Source organism: Rousettus aegyptiacus, unplaced genomic scaffold (genome assembly GCF_014176215.1).
Source record: "Rousettus aegyptiacus isolate mRouAeg1 unplaced genomic scaffold, mRouAeg1.p scaffold_m13_p_2, whole genome shotgun sequence".
Taxonomy (NCBI): Eukaryota; Metazoa; Chordata; class Mammalia; order Chiroptera; family Pteropodidae; genus Rousettus; species Rousettus aegyptiacus.
Window position 1 is genome coordinate 4,812,866 of NW_023416295.1, and position 17,291 is coordinate 4,830,156.

At 53.6% G+C, this 17,291-nt stretch overlaps 1 protein-coding gene and 1 pseudogene across 2 annotated transcripts in view; both read right to left on the bottom strand.

The window, feature by feature from the left end:
* Positions 1–17,291, bottom strand: part of EFHD1 (EF-hand domain family member D1) — a 36,699-nt gene that overhangs the window by 2,593 nt on the left and 16,815 nt on the right. The window contains exons 1-3 of one of the 2 annotated variants that reach the window (XM_016134718.2): positions 16,323–16,458; positions 13,215–13,362; positions 7,515–7,649 (exon numbers count right to left, since the gene is read on the bottom strand). In XM_016134718.2, the coding sequence (XP_015990204.1) occupies positions 7,515–7,649; positions 13,215–13,328 (249 nt within the window). In that variant the 5' untranslated portion in view covers positions 13,329–13,362; positions 16,323–16,458. Of the gene's footprint in view, positions 1–7,514; positions 7,650–13,214; positions 13,363–16,322; positions 16,459–17,291 lie in introns of those variants that run through there. The other variant, XM_016134717.2, reaches the window with a different exon arrangement.
* On the bottom strand, positions 2,724–2,842 carry LOC118614021 (annotated as a pseudogene).

Genomic DNA, 17,291 nt, shown 5'->3' on the forward strand with positions numbered 1-17,291 from the left:
TATGGACAATTGTCGTAACACCTGTTATTGAACAGCCCATTATTTTCCTACCAATTTGAAAATGGTCTTTTTCATATACTGTATTCCTCATGGAGATCTGTTTTCATTCTTTTCTACTCTGTTCTACTAACTGGTTTGTTTATTCTTGTAGCCATACTACATTAATTAATATTACTTCTTTATAAAAAGCTTTGATATTTATAAAGCAAATATTTTTATCATGTTGAAGAAGCATACTGTTTTATTTTTAAATGTGTTATGAATGAGTATTAAACTTCATCAATTGTCTTTGAGATTGTCCTGACTGAAATGATCATTTTTCTTATTTGATCCACCTGTGACATGGATATATTTTATTTCTGTATTTCTGTATTATTTCTGTATTATTTTTTCTGTATTATTTATTTATGTATTATTTTTATCTGATGTGTTATTTTTATCTGATTTTGTTATCAGAATCATGATGGTGTTGGAGAATGAATGTGATATAGCCCTTTTCAATATGCGTGAATTCTTTTCATGACACTGAAGAAAGTTGTAAGGTTGAAGAATTAATCCCTATATTCCTCAGCACTTAACTGTTTTGTGTGGTTTTTTTTTTAGTGTCAGGCAGAGTTGTTAACTTTCTAAATGTCTATAATTCGTCACATTTTCTTATTGCCTTCAATTTACAGAAAACCATTCCCTTCCCTGAGATTTTCGCGATTTCGAAGTCGACGCGTCACAACCCCTCGCCGTGTGTGACCCGCCTGCCCCCGTGTTCAGCACCTCTCAGGCTCTCGTTCCTGTCACCGGCCGCGTCCGCGTTTGGGCGTCTCGCTGGCACTGGTCCGCTCATCACTTCTCCAGCGTCTGTCCGAGATTTACCATTTCCTACAACACCCTTTCTATCTAGCCCATTCTGATTTTTACTCCGTTATATCCTTCGCAGCTCAAGGCAGAGCCTTGGATCTCAGTGAAAAATCCTTCTATCTTTTTTTTTTTTCTAAATTCTCCCTGCACTTCGCGGGAGTCTGCTTCCGAAGACAGACACCTCTGAAAACATTGCCAGGAAGTGTTGTGCTGTTGCTCTTTCCAAATCAGAATCCCTAGGGCTAGAGACTAGGAACTGCGCTTTCCCAATTACCCAGGCGTGTCCTGGGCACGAGAAACCCTGCCCCAGCCTCACCGTTTCTCATTATCCTCTGGCCCTGAGGGTCTCGCCCTTGGCTCCCTATGTCAGCGTCCCCAGAGATCGTCAGATCGGGGCCCACTCACCGTCAACCCTTCTCACTCTCCAGTCCCAGACTCAGCCTGAAATTTCGAACCACTGGGTCCTTCTCTAACCTTTACACCTTGCCTGCTCTTTCTTGATTACGGCAAGAAATCCGATTTGGAGTTTGCTGTTGACACAGCCCCACCCCCAGGGTTCCTTCTATTTCCTGGTATCTTGGCACCTGGGGTTATGTTCCAACCTGACACGGATTGTTGGCCAATCTTTGCGACACCTGTCATGGAACCTTTAATTCCCAGAACCTACACTTCTGCCTGCATGGTTACCTCTCTCCTTCCACCCTGCCAAGTCCCATCCTCGGATCAAAGGCTCTGTCTGTTCCTGCTTGCACGCTGAGAACACGTTTTCTATTTAGAAGCCTGACGAGGAGGGTGTCTGGATTCGCTAGCTAGGAGGTAAGCGTTTCCACTGTGGACTGAGCCTTCCGCAGGGCTCAGCCCACCTTCCCCCATCCTCTTTCCCCACAGCGCTCATCCAAACCTCCGCGGCCCTGCCCTCATGGGTCCTGCCACTTAGCAGCCTGTCACCTGTGGACTCTTCTGCCCACTTCATCCATCCCCCCTTTCCCTGGGCTTCAGTCGGCGGGGAAGTGAGACCCTGGGCTCTTCGCAACACCTCAGGGCCCAGAGGGGTGCTGGAGCTGGCTGGTACCTGCTTGTAAGCCAACTGATTTGCAGAAATTTTAGGAGCTGGTTGTTAATGATAACTGTTACTAAAAATTAAGTCATTTAATTTACAGTTAAATAAATTACATTAAAAGCAAAAATAATACTAAGAAACTATCATTTTTGATTATTTTACATTTCCTATTATCTCTGCTCTTAAGTTTGTGGACATGTATTACATCTCTGAGGCAAAAATCCTGTACGATGATGGGCCATCATCATATACTATGAATCTTCCCAACTCCACATCTGCAACATCCCATTGGTAACTTAAAAGTGACCCCGGTGGGAGTAATTACACCATGGAAACCAAGCGATGCTATGAATTCAGGCTTGGTTTTATTGTTTCACTGACTGTCGAGACAATCTTTTCTTGAGAAAGTGATGGAAAAATGTTTAAAAAGCAAAACGAACTTTAAAAAATGTATGTTGTCTGTAGCCTTTACATTATGAATAGTGCCAAAAAAAAATTGAGAGCATGTTCTTCCAATATTTGAAAACTATTATCAAATTCAGTAGGGAAGCTGCTCACACCACTGAGGAATGAATGAAATTCTTCCGTGCAGGTACTGACCAAGCCTGATCCTGCTTAGCTTCTGAGATCAGATGAGATTGGGCTTGTTCAGGGCGACGTGGCCGTAGACATGAAGGAAATTCTCACATGCGCCCTTCCCCTTTTTTTATTTTTATTCTTTATTTTTAGGCGAGGCAACCCTTGGCTGACCTCACAGATTGCAAGGACCTCGTCAGCTCACAATTCCTTATTTTTATTTATTTATTTTTTGCGCCTACAGCACCTGGTCTTCCTCGGTGGTCTCCCATCCAAGTACTCACCAGGCTCGACCCTGCTTAGCTTCTGAGATCAGATGGGATTGGGCTTGTTCAGGGTGGCAAAGCCATAGATGGCCCTTCCCCTTTTTTCTTATAAATCCAGCAACATAACATCAACCAACATGCATTTTGGAACTATGTTCTTTAGTCAGTTGTAGCCATACACTGGCTACAGCTACAAGAGTCCAGCAAAAGGCAGGGAGTCCTTCTGTGAGAGCCAACGGGCTGTGTGGAATCGACGATAGAAGCACCACGTATTTTGTTATTTGTAAATCGTTTGCTACGTATCTTTTATATCAATAAAACTTATAATAAACTTAGGCATGGCTATGTATGCTAAGCATGTGCCAACGAACCTCTGTCCAAGCCTGCTTTTCCTCATCTGCAAAGTGGGACACACACACACCACCGCCCACCCTGGTGAGCGTTTGCAGGAGCGCTAGGTAAAGCATGAATCTGAGCCACTGGGCGGAGGGTCTGGACCGTCATCAACACTCAGAGGTTTGTTCATCACCCCACCTGCACACCATTCCCAGGCAGATCGCAAGAGGGCTGGGGAGCCTTGCAGTTCCAGTGCTCGGGGCCCTTCTTCTCCTCCGAAAAGGTCCACCTCTTCTCCTGATCCTATGACCTCCAAGTCCTCGTCCCATCAACCACCCCATTCTGTCTTCTTGTTTCCTTCTCCCTGGACTACTTCACTGTGACCTAAAAACATACCAACATCTATCATGTCCAGGCTTTAAAAAAAAAAAAAAAGCCAAAAAAAGCCAACAAAGCAAAAAACAAAAAAACAAAAAAAAAAACAATGCGCTTTCCTGATCCCAGGCTGCGGCCCCTACTTCATCCTGGCCTCCTCTGCCAATCTTCTAGGTAGAAAACTCGGCCCTCAGGGCTCTTCCTCCCCAGTTCCCACTCACCTCTTGCCCTGTTGCAATCTGCCTTCCACAATCAACCTGGTCTCTCAAAAAATCTCCACTGACCCATTTGCTGGACCCAAGACCTCTGCTCTGGCCTCATCTCATTTGATCTCTTCTTAAAATTGCTCCCGTCCTCCAAAACAGCACTTTCTCCGGGGTTTCCTTGTATCCCTGGTTACTTCCTTCCCCACAGTCCAGTCACCATTATGTCCTACCACTGGACAATCTCCTCTAGTTCATGGTTTTCACCTTGAATCTTGTGAATTTGGCTCCTGTGCTTTGTGTGATTGGGTGTCCATGAAGCATCAATTTCCTCCTTTCTTCACATAAGACATTTCCCTGGCACATGACCCAAGGGTCTAGGGGAGACTGACCCTCCCGTCCTGGGCATCAGAAGAGAGAGAGAGTGACCAAGCTGTAATAATTAATATTCCAGCCCTTGCTCGTTGGTCCAGCCATGGACATGTGTGGAAGAAATTATTCCATGAGCCGCAATATCCTCCCTAGCGGCATGATTGCAGCTGGGCACTTGGAACCCCAGAAAAAAGGCATTTTGTAGCTTCCCATGCAGCCACATGTGGCCATCTTCTGTCCCACAGGATGGGAACAGAAACTATTTGCAATGCCCTACCCTTCGAACAAAGGGCCATGCCCTATCCTTGCCTGAAGTCACCTTGGACTTACCACTAAAACCCAGTTTATAACTCTTCCTCCTCAAACCATTTCCATTGTAATGGGGAGGGGAGATCCTGTCTTGATGAAAAAATATACCTCACCAGCCCCTCTCCACACAGCTCCCCAAGCCTTGTGGCATTTCATTTTTCACCTCCAATCCAGCTGTCATAAACACTGAGAATTCTGGGAGTGTGGGATTCATCCTACCTCCTCCCCAGGCCCACAATTCCTCTCCAGAGTCTGTGGACGCCTCCCAAGTACAGCCTCTCCCCCGGGTGGGTCCATCTGTCTAACACCCACCGCTGGTGCGTCAAGGCCCCGCTCAAACACCGCGAGGGCCCCCAGCGACCACGGCACCGCTTCCCAAGCCCGGCTGTGCGCCGCAGCCACCTGCCCAGCTCTCCACTGCCACTTGTGCTGGGCCCCACGCTGAGGAAATCCCAGGTAGATCTGGGTGGGGCCTGGGAGGCTGGTCTGCAGAGGGAAGGCCTGGCCCCTCGGGGAGCCCAGAACGCCCCTTCCCGTTGCGCCTGCCCGGTGCAGCCAAGGACCCGTGGTCTCCAGACACTCCTTACCCTCCCCCTCCCCACCTTGCCGGCTTCGCCCTTGCTGTTCCCACGGCAGGAACGGCGGGAACGCCCTGCCTTCCTTGATGACAAGGTGAATCCCCATTCATCTCCGAACATCTGTCGCAAACTGTCAGCGCCTTGATGGCCCTCTCCCAAACCTGACTAATGGTTCCTGCCATTTGTCATTCACGCAAATGTTTAATGAGGGCCATTACATGCCAGGCACTGTAATTACAAAAGACGACACACCTACTCTGCCTTTGAGTCTGGGTGGGGAGGCAGACACATAAACATAAGTTCAAAAAAATCTATTGTTATTCTTTTCATCTTTTCTCCTGGTTATAAAAATAATGCACACACAATTATAAAACATTACAAAAATATTTAAAAATGAGTCCCTCGGACAGCACTGTTATTAATACTGTGGTGTATAATTATCCGGGTTGTATTTCACATTTATGAAATGGGATTTCATACGCACTGTTGTGCTTGATTCATTTCAGACACCTGTCCACACGTGGACACGGCCGCCGGGTGTGCAAACATGTGGGCGGAACGGAATGGACTCCATCCCCTGGTGATGGACGTTTCGCTCGTTTCTAACATTCCTCTATCACCAGCAATGCTGTACAGAAACCTGCGTGCATTTGCTCAGTGTCCCTGGAGGATAAAACCCTAGAGGCAGAATTCCAGAGGTGAAGGATATGAAATGTTAGTTAACAGCTCTCCAAAACGTCGGGTCAATTTTACACTCTTACCCAAAGTGTCCGAGAATGCCCTGAACAAATAAATTACACCACCATTTCCACTCAGGACAGAGGCACGCAGAAGAGCATATACAGACTTCCCTGGCTGGGATGACCAGGGCAAGCTGCAAACAGGAGGCGACTCTTCCCACGCGGGTCTGGAAGAATGAGTAGGGTTTCCTAGGAAAAGGCGCGGGGTGGGGCCTTCCGGGCAGAGGAAACAACGGGTTCGGAGGCCCCGGTGTGAAACGTGTGTCGGTGTTTGAAGAAACGTGCGCGGGGCGGATGAGACTGGAGAGGGGACCAGAGCCAGATGATAACAGGTCTGGGATGCCCAGAGACGCCGTCCCCCGGGACCTCCCACGGACTCCGATGAGAGCACTTGGCACATTGCAGCAGTGGAGTGAAGACAGCGTCCGGCCGAGCCTGGGTCTCGTGCCAGGCCCCTGCCCAAAGCACCACGAGAGATCACAAGGGTCAACGCGGTCAGTGGATGGGGCGGACCCACGCCGCCCGATAGACAGAACCCTCGCCTCCTCTCTGCGCCCTGGCCCCCGGGCCCGAGAGCTCGCTTTCCTCTCTGGCCTGTGTGCACGTCCTGGGAAGAGTCAACGCTCTGTCTGCCGCTGCCTCGTCCAGAAGCTCTATCTCCCGAGCGTAAGCAGGGCTGGGATGAATCGGTGTTCCGTGGTGGAGGGAGGGCCCAGGTACCGTGGGACTGGCCCCGCGTACTGGTCCCGAAGGCACGACGAGTGGTCCGCCTGCCCCCGAACCTGCCCGACGACAGCGGCAGGGAGTCAGGCGTTGAGAGTCCACGCATCACCATCTGCACGTTGGCGGGCGTCACAGGGCCGCGAGAGGAGAGTCGTGCTTAGGGGCCCGAGCAGACTGGGACGTGCCGCCAGAGACACTCCGTCTCTGCGCAAACTCTGAGAACAAGCCTCCAAAACTCCACAAGAAGCTGCCCCGCACTACCCCCCCCCCACACCGCCTGGAGTGGCGGGGTGTCCCCGAAGGCTCACATCGCGGGCGCAGGGCTCTCACTGAGCTGGGCACGCACCTGCCACATCACAGACACACGAGAACTCTCGGGGTCCCCACAGCAACCCCCTTCCCGCCCCCACTGTCCAGGGGAGGAAACTGAGGCACAGACAGGCGGCAGGAGGAGGCAGATTCTGAACCCAGGGAGCCTCGCCCGCCGCGCCCCACGGCTGTGGGCGACGCGGGGTCCGGACGGCTCTCCCAGCCTCCCTTCCTGCAGGCATGCTCTGCAGAGATGGAGTGACAGCGCCAGCAAGGGGCGCGCCCCCGGGAAGCGTGGCATGGCTGGATGAACACGTGACTGAGTGGAAGGACCCGGAAGGGCCCCGCGCTCCAAAACCGTGTGCTGGAGAGTCCTTCCCCACGCCCAGCCGTCGCCACGGAGCAAAGACTGACTTGGGGCAAGCCACCGAGGCTGCTGCCTCCTCTGGCCGCACTGCTCACGTGCGTACACACGGGTGTGTGAGATGCAAACATGGGGGTAGCTGTTCAAGGAACCGTGGTTTTGGGGAGGGAGGAATTCTTTAGGAAAGTCTGGATCAAGAGGCGATCTGGGAGTACTGTACCCGCAAACCCGTCTGAACCCGAAAGCAGGATGCAGTGCACGGACCACTCGTTTGTCATTCCGTTCTAAGTTTCAGATTGCAGGCGGACACACGCTCATTACCCTGCGGTCACACGCGATCTACCTGCCCCTCGTCCCGAGGGAGCCGATGAGATGGCCACTGCCCGGCAGCTCCCGTGGCACAGGGCGGAGGGAGGGGGCAGCCGTCCGGCACAGGAGGGAGCCACCTTACCTTGGCTTCGAAGAAGTCCTTGGCACCTCTGACGCCCTCCAGGGCCACGTCGATCTCGGACAGCTTCGCCAGTGCCATCAGCCCGCTCTCCTCCTGCAGCTCCCCGGCGGCCGCCTTGTGGAAGATGAGCAGGAACTGGCGGGGAAAAGGTGGACGCAAGTCAGAGGCAGCATCACCGACAGAGGCACCACGAGCCCCTCCGGCCCGAGCCAGGGCCACGGCCGAGCCTGTGAAATCGGGCGGCCGTGCGTGCGCGCGGCCACGATGCGGCCCCTCGTCGCGCTGCCGAAATGGAAAACGCGCCCCTTCGTACCTAGTCGAGGAGAGTGTAAATTGACTCAACCTTCGTCGAGGGCACTTTGAAAACATTCGCCAGCCACGAAATGCTTTCGCCCTTCCCGCCATCAGATCTGCTGCTGGGACCCTATTTCCAGCTCCCCCAAATCTACTCGGTGGTTTCAGAAGCGTTACCTACATACGCAAAAAAAAAAAAAGGCACCGTCCTAGTTTACAGCCATGAAAGAAAAAGTCCAATAGGCCTGTAATGTTCTATGTTTACAACTAAATAATTTCACATTTCCGACGTGTTTTATCATTCGTATTTTCCACTCGCGTCCCCTTTCAGTAGGTTGTTTGCCTTTCTCGGTGTCGTCTAAGGAATCTTTACAGATTCGTTTCAAACGCTTGAGTGCTGCCACGTGTCCTTTTGTCCACGGTACTTAGCGACCTTCAAGTATTTTACACAAACTCCATTCATCTTTCCCTTTTTTCCCACCAGTGTTATTTACGCTCGGAAAAACCTTCTTTGCCACCAAGGTTATAGAAACAATCACCTACGTTTTGCTTTTATGACTGCTTTTTTGCTTTTATGACTGCTTTTTTTTTTAACATGTAAATATTTAATCTCGGAAATTTATTCTGATCTATTGTGTGATGTTGATCATTAACTTTATTTTCCTCCCAGTGGTTAGCTAGTAATCCCCACACCATTTGTTAAATAATCCATCCTCTTCCTCCAGATTCAGAATGTGACCTGAATGAATTAATCTTTAAATCCAACGTATACTAAGGCCTCCGCAGAATACACCTGAAAATAAATAAGCCAAGCCGAAAAGGCGAGCCCTCCTCTTCCCCAAGTCGGTTTCATGGCTCTGTACTTTTCTTCTTTAAAGAATGTTTGTGAATTTGCTTGTCAAACAGCCGCTATCCAACCTCTCTAATTTATTTTTCCATTTGGAAAGAATATGAATTATGCATTTCCAGTCATCAGGGAAGGAGGCTTCTCCAGGTTTTCAGGTGCTGCCTAAAAGCACATGCTTACAGAGAAATTTCAAGTTTTGGGGGCTTTTCCATGACCATCTCCTCTAAAGAATGGCTTCCCCAAGAGGAAAGAACATGACCTAAAGTAGAGTGAGAGCTAAAACACCTTCGCCAGGCTCTCCAAATTCCACTGTGGGTGTCTTTTAACTGCCGAGACTCTTAATCCCTAGAGAGGAATGTGTCTCATTAAGTGAGAGTCTCAGCCTCCATCACCGCCACTCTAAAACACCTTATTAACAAACTTTTCTTTGTAATTCTTGCCGCAGGGGTCCTGACTCCACTGTGGGCACTGCCGAATGCCAAGCAAGGGATAGAGCGAGGTGCTCGAGAACAGGCAGCTCCCAGGAGGCCACGGCCATTGTCATCAGCTGCAGCTTCCAGCTCTCTCACTAGGGGCCGGCAGAGACTCGGTTTGCTGCAAACCATGAGAGCCAGAACACTGGCTCCAGCAGTCTTGGAAAACAAGCCCGTTGAAGGAGGGGAGGCCTCCGAGGGTAGAAGGGAGGGCAAGAGAGATATGGGGATGATTGTGGTCAGGCTCTCAACGGAAGACACGGGGCTGCAAGGGCTTCAGTGTTGCAAACGTGAGCCGTGGGAAGGAGCGAAGTTCTTGTCCCTCGGTACCCTACCCGTCCTTAAAGCATTTAGTTACAGAAGCCCCCCACCCGGACACACGTGCGCGCGCGCACACACACACACACACACACGCAACGCTCCCGAAGGCGAACACGAAACAGGTGGCCCCTCTGCATCAAGCCTTTCTCCCAGGAAAGATGGGGCGCCGCCTCCAACCTAGCAACAATCCAAGTGATCTTGGGGGATGCAAGGGAGTCTCTCACCCCTACAGGGGAGATGACAACTGTTCCTCTGTGTTTAGGGAATGGCTTCAAGTGTCCCCACCGTTTCACCCACCCCCAGAGCAGATCTAGGCTGTGTACACTCCCTCTCGCTCTGCGAACTCAGCCGATGACCAACAGGGAACCCTGTCCTAACTTAGGGGTTGCCCTCACCCCAGCCAATTAAAGAAGAAGAACAAAATCCAGCTCAACCTGAAAATATTCAGCCTTCCATAAAGCATGCCAGACATCCTCGTTTAATTTTATTACAATCGTCAGCCCTGAATGACAATTTCTCCCACTGCCCAGCCTCGTTTGTCTTCCTATTTATAGTCCACAAAGGCTGGTATGTTGTGGAGAGTTGGAAAGTGTCCTAGCTGTGGCTATGAGCAAAGAGCGGGGGAGGGAAAGAGAAGCAGAAAACAAAGAAACAGACAGAACTGGCAAAAGCCGAAAGTGATCTCAGATATAAGCCATCAAACGCTTCTGATAAACTTTGGAGATTTAAAATTTCATGGCCCTAGCCAGAGATGCAAACCCTTCGCCTGTATCATACAGAGCTCTTAGTTTGCAAGTAACAGGCACAAAGGTGGCTTAAGCAAAACGGAGGTCGTCATTCCCTAAAAGGATGTTTCAAAAACCCGAGGGCAAAATACAGTGGCCTAGAAGGGGACCGGAACTGGGGGAGTCCACCCTCTGGGGGTTGGAGACAGCGTTCCTTCTCAGGTTCCTGAGTCTAGTCCACGTGGTAGAAAACGGCCACCCCGCACTTCCCGGGACAGCCCCTTGCAGAGCCAGTTGAGTTTGGCCAGGGGTCCCCCCCGGAGTCCAACCAACAGTGCCCAGGTAGGTGGACAACCCAGCACAGCCAGGGCTGCCAGCGACGCACCTTAACAAGAGGTCGGGGGGAGGGGTGCCTGGAATCTGGTTCTAGACCATTAGAGCGCTGGGGATGGAGCTGCTAGCTTTGGTCCATCCGTGTAGCTTCTCCCTGGTGTCTGTGCACTCACACGACACACGCACGAGCCACAAATCCCACCCTACTTTACACACAGCTTGGTGATCTGCTTTTGTCCCTACTTTTCACATTGCCGACACCTGTCCTCTGGTCACGAAACACTGCGCTGCCTCGTCTCTCGTGGTTCCCTGCACGCCGTTTTCCAAAACGCCTCCAGGGTGTGTGTGTATTACTTTTGTAACCGGAAAAGAAATGGTTTAAGAGAAAGACCCGTTGCCTTGTCCGTGGGAGAAAAGCATCAAAAGAGTTCCGCACGGAGACACACCTTCTGGACCAAGGACCTTCGTTTGGGCGCGGAGTTAATCCAGAGAGAGAGAAAGGGCCACGGCATTCACTAAGCACCTACTAGGCGTCAGGTCGTGAGGAAGGACAGTGAAAGTGAAGACCAACGTCTAGCTGGAACCCCTGTCCCACGTGGTGACGGCCCCGCCACTCACAGCGGCATCCCGGGGCGCGTGACCTGGGCGTACACGGTCACGGTACCCTGAAGTCAACGACTGGTCCAGGAGGAGGGCCTGTGTCCCCAGTACGGCCGGTCAGAGGCCTTCCTCTGGGACTGGTACAAACTCTGGGAGAAAGAAGCTCTCTATCCACGAGGGTCGATTAACCGAGGCACTCTACCGTGGCGCTGCTGTCAGCCATCTTGCAGGCCCCGGGGACCACACCCTACGTGGGAGGAGAAGGGGGGGTGGGCACAGAAGGCATCGTCGAGATATGGACGACGCGTGCCCAGAGACTTCTACTTCTTCATCTCCCGGGTGCGCGAGCCAACAGCTATTTCCTCCTCATCGACGTTGGGTGGCATTCTCTGTCACTCAGCACCAAGAGTCCTAACTGATCCAGGCGGAGAAAGAGTGCTTGGTTCTCGCAACGGTCCTGAGGGAAAGCTAGTCACGCCCCTATTTCAAGACAGACACACTGAGGCTCAGAAGGTGGCATGCCCCAGGGGAGCCAGGCGGCTCTGTGTGGAGCCCCGGGGAAAAGGCGGGCCAGGGGCTGTGTCTCCGCGCAGCTGACAACCGCCACGCACAGACCTCCCGACTCTCTCTCTCTCTCTCTCTCTCTCTCTCTCTCTCTCTCTCTCTCGACTTCTGTTCCCCGGAGATCACCACTTCATCACTGATGCTCTTCCCCCAGTGCGGCCTTCAAGGCTTCACCCAGGCAGAAGCTGGACCTGCTGCACCCCAGGGCCACCTGGGTTAGAAAGCGCCAGTGCCCGGCATGACGCACAAGGACGCGAGGGAGGCAGAGGGGCGGCGGGGAAGGCGAGCGAGGACATGATGACGGTCGCGAGGCCCCGTGGCAGGGAGGCCGCGGCCCAGGCCCAGCCCCGAGCTCGGGCCTGACTTCAGGGAAACGCTGGCCTTTCCGGCACTCCGGCTCCTAGCTCTGCAGTGGGAAGGCTGGGCTAGATGCCCCGAGGGCCACGCCCGGCACGGGTTTCCCGCGTCCCTCCATCCTCGCGTCTGTCAGATCAGCACTGGAAGAGAGGGGGGAACCTGGAGGTGATGTGTGGGCACTGAGGGCCAAGACCAGCGTCGTCGCGGCTGGGAGGGGACTCGTGGCTGCCAGTCAGTGACAGAGGCCCCAAGGAGAGCATCCCGGGCCCGCTCCAGCCGGGACAGGAGACCGGTACTCGGCCAAAGTCTGGCCACCCGAAGCCAGGATGCTAGCGCTGCACGGTCTCTGGAGTAACCGAGGGTACGCACCAGGGAGCAAGGACAGTCCTGTCCAGTCCCGGCTCCACTGAGGCACAGCTCAGAACAGACTGCAGCAGCTGGGCTGATGCCGCCGGCCGCCGGCCTCCGGCCCAGACGTTGTGACCAAACATTCTAAGGCCAGGCCACACCGACATACCGGGAAGCCTCTTAATGAAACTCAAACGCACGAGCTGTGGCATTCTCTCCTTGGGGGAGCAGGTCCTGAGCGTGGAAGAAACCCAATGGCCTTCGCCCCCCAAATGGGAACGGCCTGACACCCAGGCTGCCCCCCACAGGGGGTGAGCCAGCAAATCTACGTGCGCTCTTCCAAGGAGATATCCGCAGTTTCAGGGGTTCGAAGGCCAAAAAGCCCCTTCTTGGACTATCTGGGAGTGGGGGGGGGGGGTGACCCTGGGCACAAAGTAAGACCCTTTGCTTAGCTGCTTTTCTCACTATTTTAAAACGCTCATTATAAATACTAAAAGTTTTCATGTATTAAAAAATATAAAATTATAAAGCAACTTCGCACCCACAAACACGCACTGTGACTATTTAGATGAGCACCGTCCAGAGCTGGCCGCGCGGATGCCCTTTTACCCACACGAGGCTATTCTACCCATGGGACGTTCCATCTTTCTGAGCATTTCCTCCCACCGCAACGAGGTTCACTAGCCCCTTAAGTTATTTTTAAAAGCGGAACTGTAGGTGACACCTCTAAACAGCCCTCCGGAGAGGCGTTAAGCCCCCTGTCCTCCAGGGCCCCAGGAGGTCCAGGTCCCCTCAGGGCCACGGCCCCGCCAGGCCCCGGGCGGCAGGTCACAGGTACCTCGCGCAAGCTGAGCTTGCCGTCGAAGTCCTCGTCCACCTCCTTGATCATGCTCTTCAGGCCCAGGTGGGTCTGGGGGGCCCCCAGCTTCTCCATCATCAGCTTCAGCTCCATGAGGTCGATGAAGCCGTCGTGCCCGGCATCGTACCTGCGGGGTCAAAGGCAGGGCGCTGATGACGGGCGACCGCGGCCAGAGCGGAAGGACACGCGCTGCTCGCGCGATAATCGCTCCGCGTGGTCACTTCGGCCCGATTGATCGGAAAACTTCTCAAATACCTCGCGCTTTGCAGCCCACGCCCGGGTCACCGCACGGGGGGGGGGGGGGGACCCTCCTCTCCTCGAAACGCCCTTGGGCTCTGCACGGTCCGACTGCAGGTGGACCTTGCACTGCGTGTCCGTTTTCACGCTGCGTCTCCTTAACTAAGCCCTAGTTTCTCGAGGACGAAAAAACATGCCCGTTTACCTTTATTTCTCCCAGTTTTGGTCAATAATTATCCACTGAACCTCCTGATGCTGGACCACAAAGGAGCTGCAGGAGCGCGCCACAAGCACCTACTACGTTCGCACGGAGCGTGGCAGCGATTCCGGGAGCCCCCGCCTTGCCCCCCCCCCGCCCTGCCCCCCCCCCCCGCCCCATGTCCACCAACGCCCCGCCCCCCCATCCTCCGGTCTGGCCTCTCTGCTTCCCGCCCTCGCACAAGGCTGTGAATCAGGCCTGGCCCCAGCGCTCAGGTTTTATGCCTTGTCCTCTGGCTCACTCATCTAGTCTCCAGGCCCGAACGGTCACCTGTGTGTGAGTGACAGCCCGGAGCGGTCCCGGCCCTGCCCTCCTGGCTGAGCTTCAACCCCAGAACCAGCACCTCTGCTGGCTGGTCCTCCAGGCCCCCTATCATCCTGCTGGGAAACAGAGCCAGCCTCGCCACGCGGCGGGATCCCAGCCCCCGGCCTCTGCTCCTGAGTGCCTGGGCCAGCCCAGTCAGACCGTCTACAGCCTTCTTCCGTCCTGACAGGTCCAACCCCCTTCTCTCCACATTTGGGCTGTTCCCGGGTTCCCTCAGACCCCCTGGTCTCCCTCTCTCAAGTGCATCTTATTTCCTACTACCCAGAGACCCCTTGCTGCTCAGGCATGAATAACTTGCTTTAAACAACAAATCCGTCCATAACACCCTTCTTCCAGGGTCCACTGACGGATGAATGGTTAAACAAAATGCGGTATACACATACGACGGGAGGTGGCGTATTTATACGATAGACTATTACAATAAAAAAGAATGACGTTTCAATACATGCTACAACGTGCGTGAACCTTGACAACATTACACTAGGGTTGATAAGCCAGACACAAAGGACAAATACGGCATAAGTCCACTGCTTGGAGGTATCTAGGATTCGGACAGTAGCACAGGGGTACGAGGGACCGCGGGGGTGACAGGGGGATGGGGAGTCACCATCCGACGGGCTAGAGCTTCAGTTTGGGATGAGAAAAGAGGCGGATGGTGGTGACGGTCACACGAGAGTGTGATGTACATGTGATAGTTAAGATGGTAAGTTTTATGTGTATTTTACGACTTTAAAACATTAAATAAGCGAACAAATCCTTTTTTTTTTTTTTCATTATCTATAACACCACCGCTCACCCCGCTTCCTCCTGACCTAACAACAAAAACCCACTGTTGCTGGGAACCACACCGCCACCCACCAAGAAATGCAGCCCGTAGGCAACCAGAGAGCTATGTCTGTGGGCCGGTGGCATTTTGAGGCCCATGTGGTCGGGCTGCAGATGAGGCCACACTCCCTGACGCACGCTGTCCCAAACGCAGTGGCCTACTCATGCCATTCCTCCTACCCGGAATGAACCGCCCACCCGCCCCTCACTCTTCGGTGGCCTTCTGTACCCCAGAGCTCGGGGAGCTGCCCCCTTCCTCCTCTGACCTCTGACAGCACCCACTGTCCATCCGCCGCCGGTGCTCGGCTGGCACTGCCGCCCTCCGCGTGGCACTTTCTAACTCTGCCCCCGCTGGGCGCCGCCTCCGTGCCTGGAAGTATCACTCGGCAAGGTGCTAAAGGCTGCAGGCGAGACCCCTGGGCGTCTGCTGGCGACACTGAGGATCCTCAAGGAAGAGACAGGTAAAATCATACTTTGAATAATTGAAAATAGGGACTCAAACTGATATTGGTGCACCCATGTTCACAGCAGCATTATTCACAATAGCCAAAGGTGTCCACACCGCAAATGTCCACAGACACATAAACGGATAAACAAAATGTATACACAGTGGAGTCCTATTTAGCCCTAAAAAGGAAGGAAGTTCTGATACTTGCTACAACGCGAATAAATACTGTACGATTCCACTTACGTGAGGTCCCCAGAACAGTCACATCTACAGATACCGAAAGTGGAACGGCGGGAGGTTCGGTGGGGGGAGGGGGAGTTATCACTTAATTGCCATCATTCCCAGTTTCAGTTTTACGGGAGGAAGAGTTACAGAGACGGCCGGTGGTGACGGTCGCACAACGATATGAATGCACAGAACGCTACCGGACTGCACACTTAAAAATGCCTGTAATAGTAAACGGTGTGTTCTGTGTATCTTACCACAATTGGGGAAAAAAAAAAAAAAAACGGCGAGGTCCAGAAACTGAGTCCCCCAAACTGACTTTCCCAGCCCTGGGGTCGAGGGAAGGAGTGGGGTGGAGGTTTGCGACGCCCCGGTGAGCCTGGGGGCTGCCAGACCCGCAGCGGGTAGAGAATCGTGAGAGAACGAAAAGTTCCGACTCCCGGATGCGGGGGACAGCTGTCCTCCCCGCCGCATGACGGTGTGCTCCACCGCGGCCCACCCTGCGCGTCAGGGGACAAGGCCTGGTCAGTGGGGACGCCCCAGGTGGTGAACGGACTTTAAGACCCAGAGCGAGGATGAGCGTAGGAGGAACCTGGATTATTTTGGCCCCAGGAAGCAGAGAGCTGTCTTCAGATTATGCATTTAAACACCCCGGGAACCTCCCCCAAGGGACAGCCAAGAGCTGGGCTCTGTGTAGCCAACACAGGGAAGAACTTTCTGGCAAAAACAGTGACTAGAAGAAGACCTGAGGTAAGGAGAACTCTCCTACCTGGTCGGGGCGACGGTCCCTTACAGAGAGTCCTAGTCAAAGAACACAGGCTTCTCCCATGTGGGACTTTCCAGAGCCTTCCATGGGGTCATGTGTCTGAGGGAAGCAGCACACAGACTCATCTGACCCCACCGTCCCGGGTGGCGGGGAATTTCCACTGGAGGGAGGTGTGCCTGGACATCTGGCATTCCAAGGACGCCACTCCGGAACTCCGGAAACGCCTCTCCGGGCAGCTCCACGTCAGCAGGGAGCCCAGCCCAGCGACCATGACAGCCGACCCCACGCCGAGACTCAACACGAGGTCGTGCGCCCGCCGCTCCGCTCAGCACACGGCGCACGTTCCACGAAAGTCTGCTGGGCAGGCTGAAGCGATGAAGGATGGGGCATTCGAGACGACGGTCATTCGGGGCAGAGGTCGTCAGGGTCGGACGCAGAGGAGAAAGGACGGAGAAGTGAAAGCAGGAAGGGACCAGCTGCAAAGCTCGGGTGGACAGAGAGAGGCGGGCCCAGGAGGAGGCGATGAGCCGAACCGGGGCGAGGATGGGGATCAGAGGAGGTCGGGGAGCGAGGCGGGAGCTGTCCTCACTCGGGCCTCCCGCACACCCACGCCCAAGCCAGAGCCGGCACCGCCTCCGAGGCGCGAAGGGGCTGTGCACGGGAGGCCATGCGCGCGTTGGGAGCGGTCAGGGACGATACCCTTGCATTTCTCTTCTGGGGTTCCGACTGAGAGGAGTCTAAAAGATTTAGAAAACGTTCTCCAGGCCTAAGGAAAAAGGACAGGAATGTCAGAAAGAGCCTTGGCAAAGTCTGGGCAACGAGTGAAAGGAATTCCAGTTTCTTTAAACGGGCAGGAAAATTTGGTTGGACCACTTTGTTCTGCCTGGAAGCAGAAGCCCACCGCCCCAGTGGGCAGATCTCAGGAGAGCAAAGGGCCAGAGCTGCAGCTAGAGCAGGCTCAGCGGGTGTCCT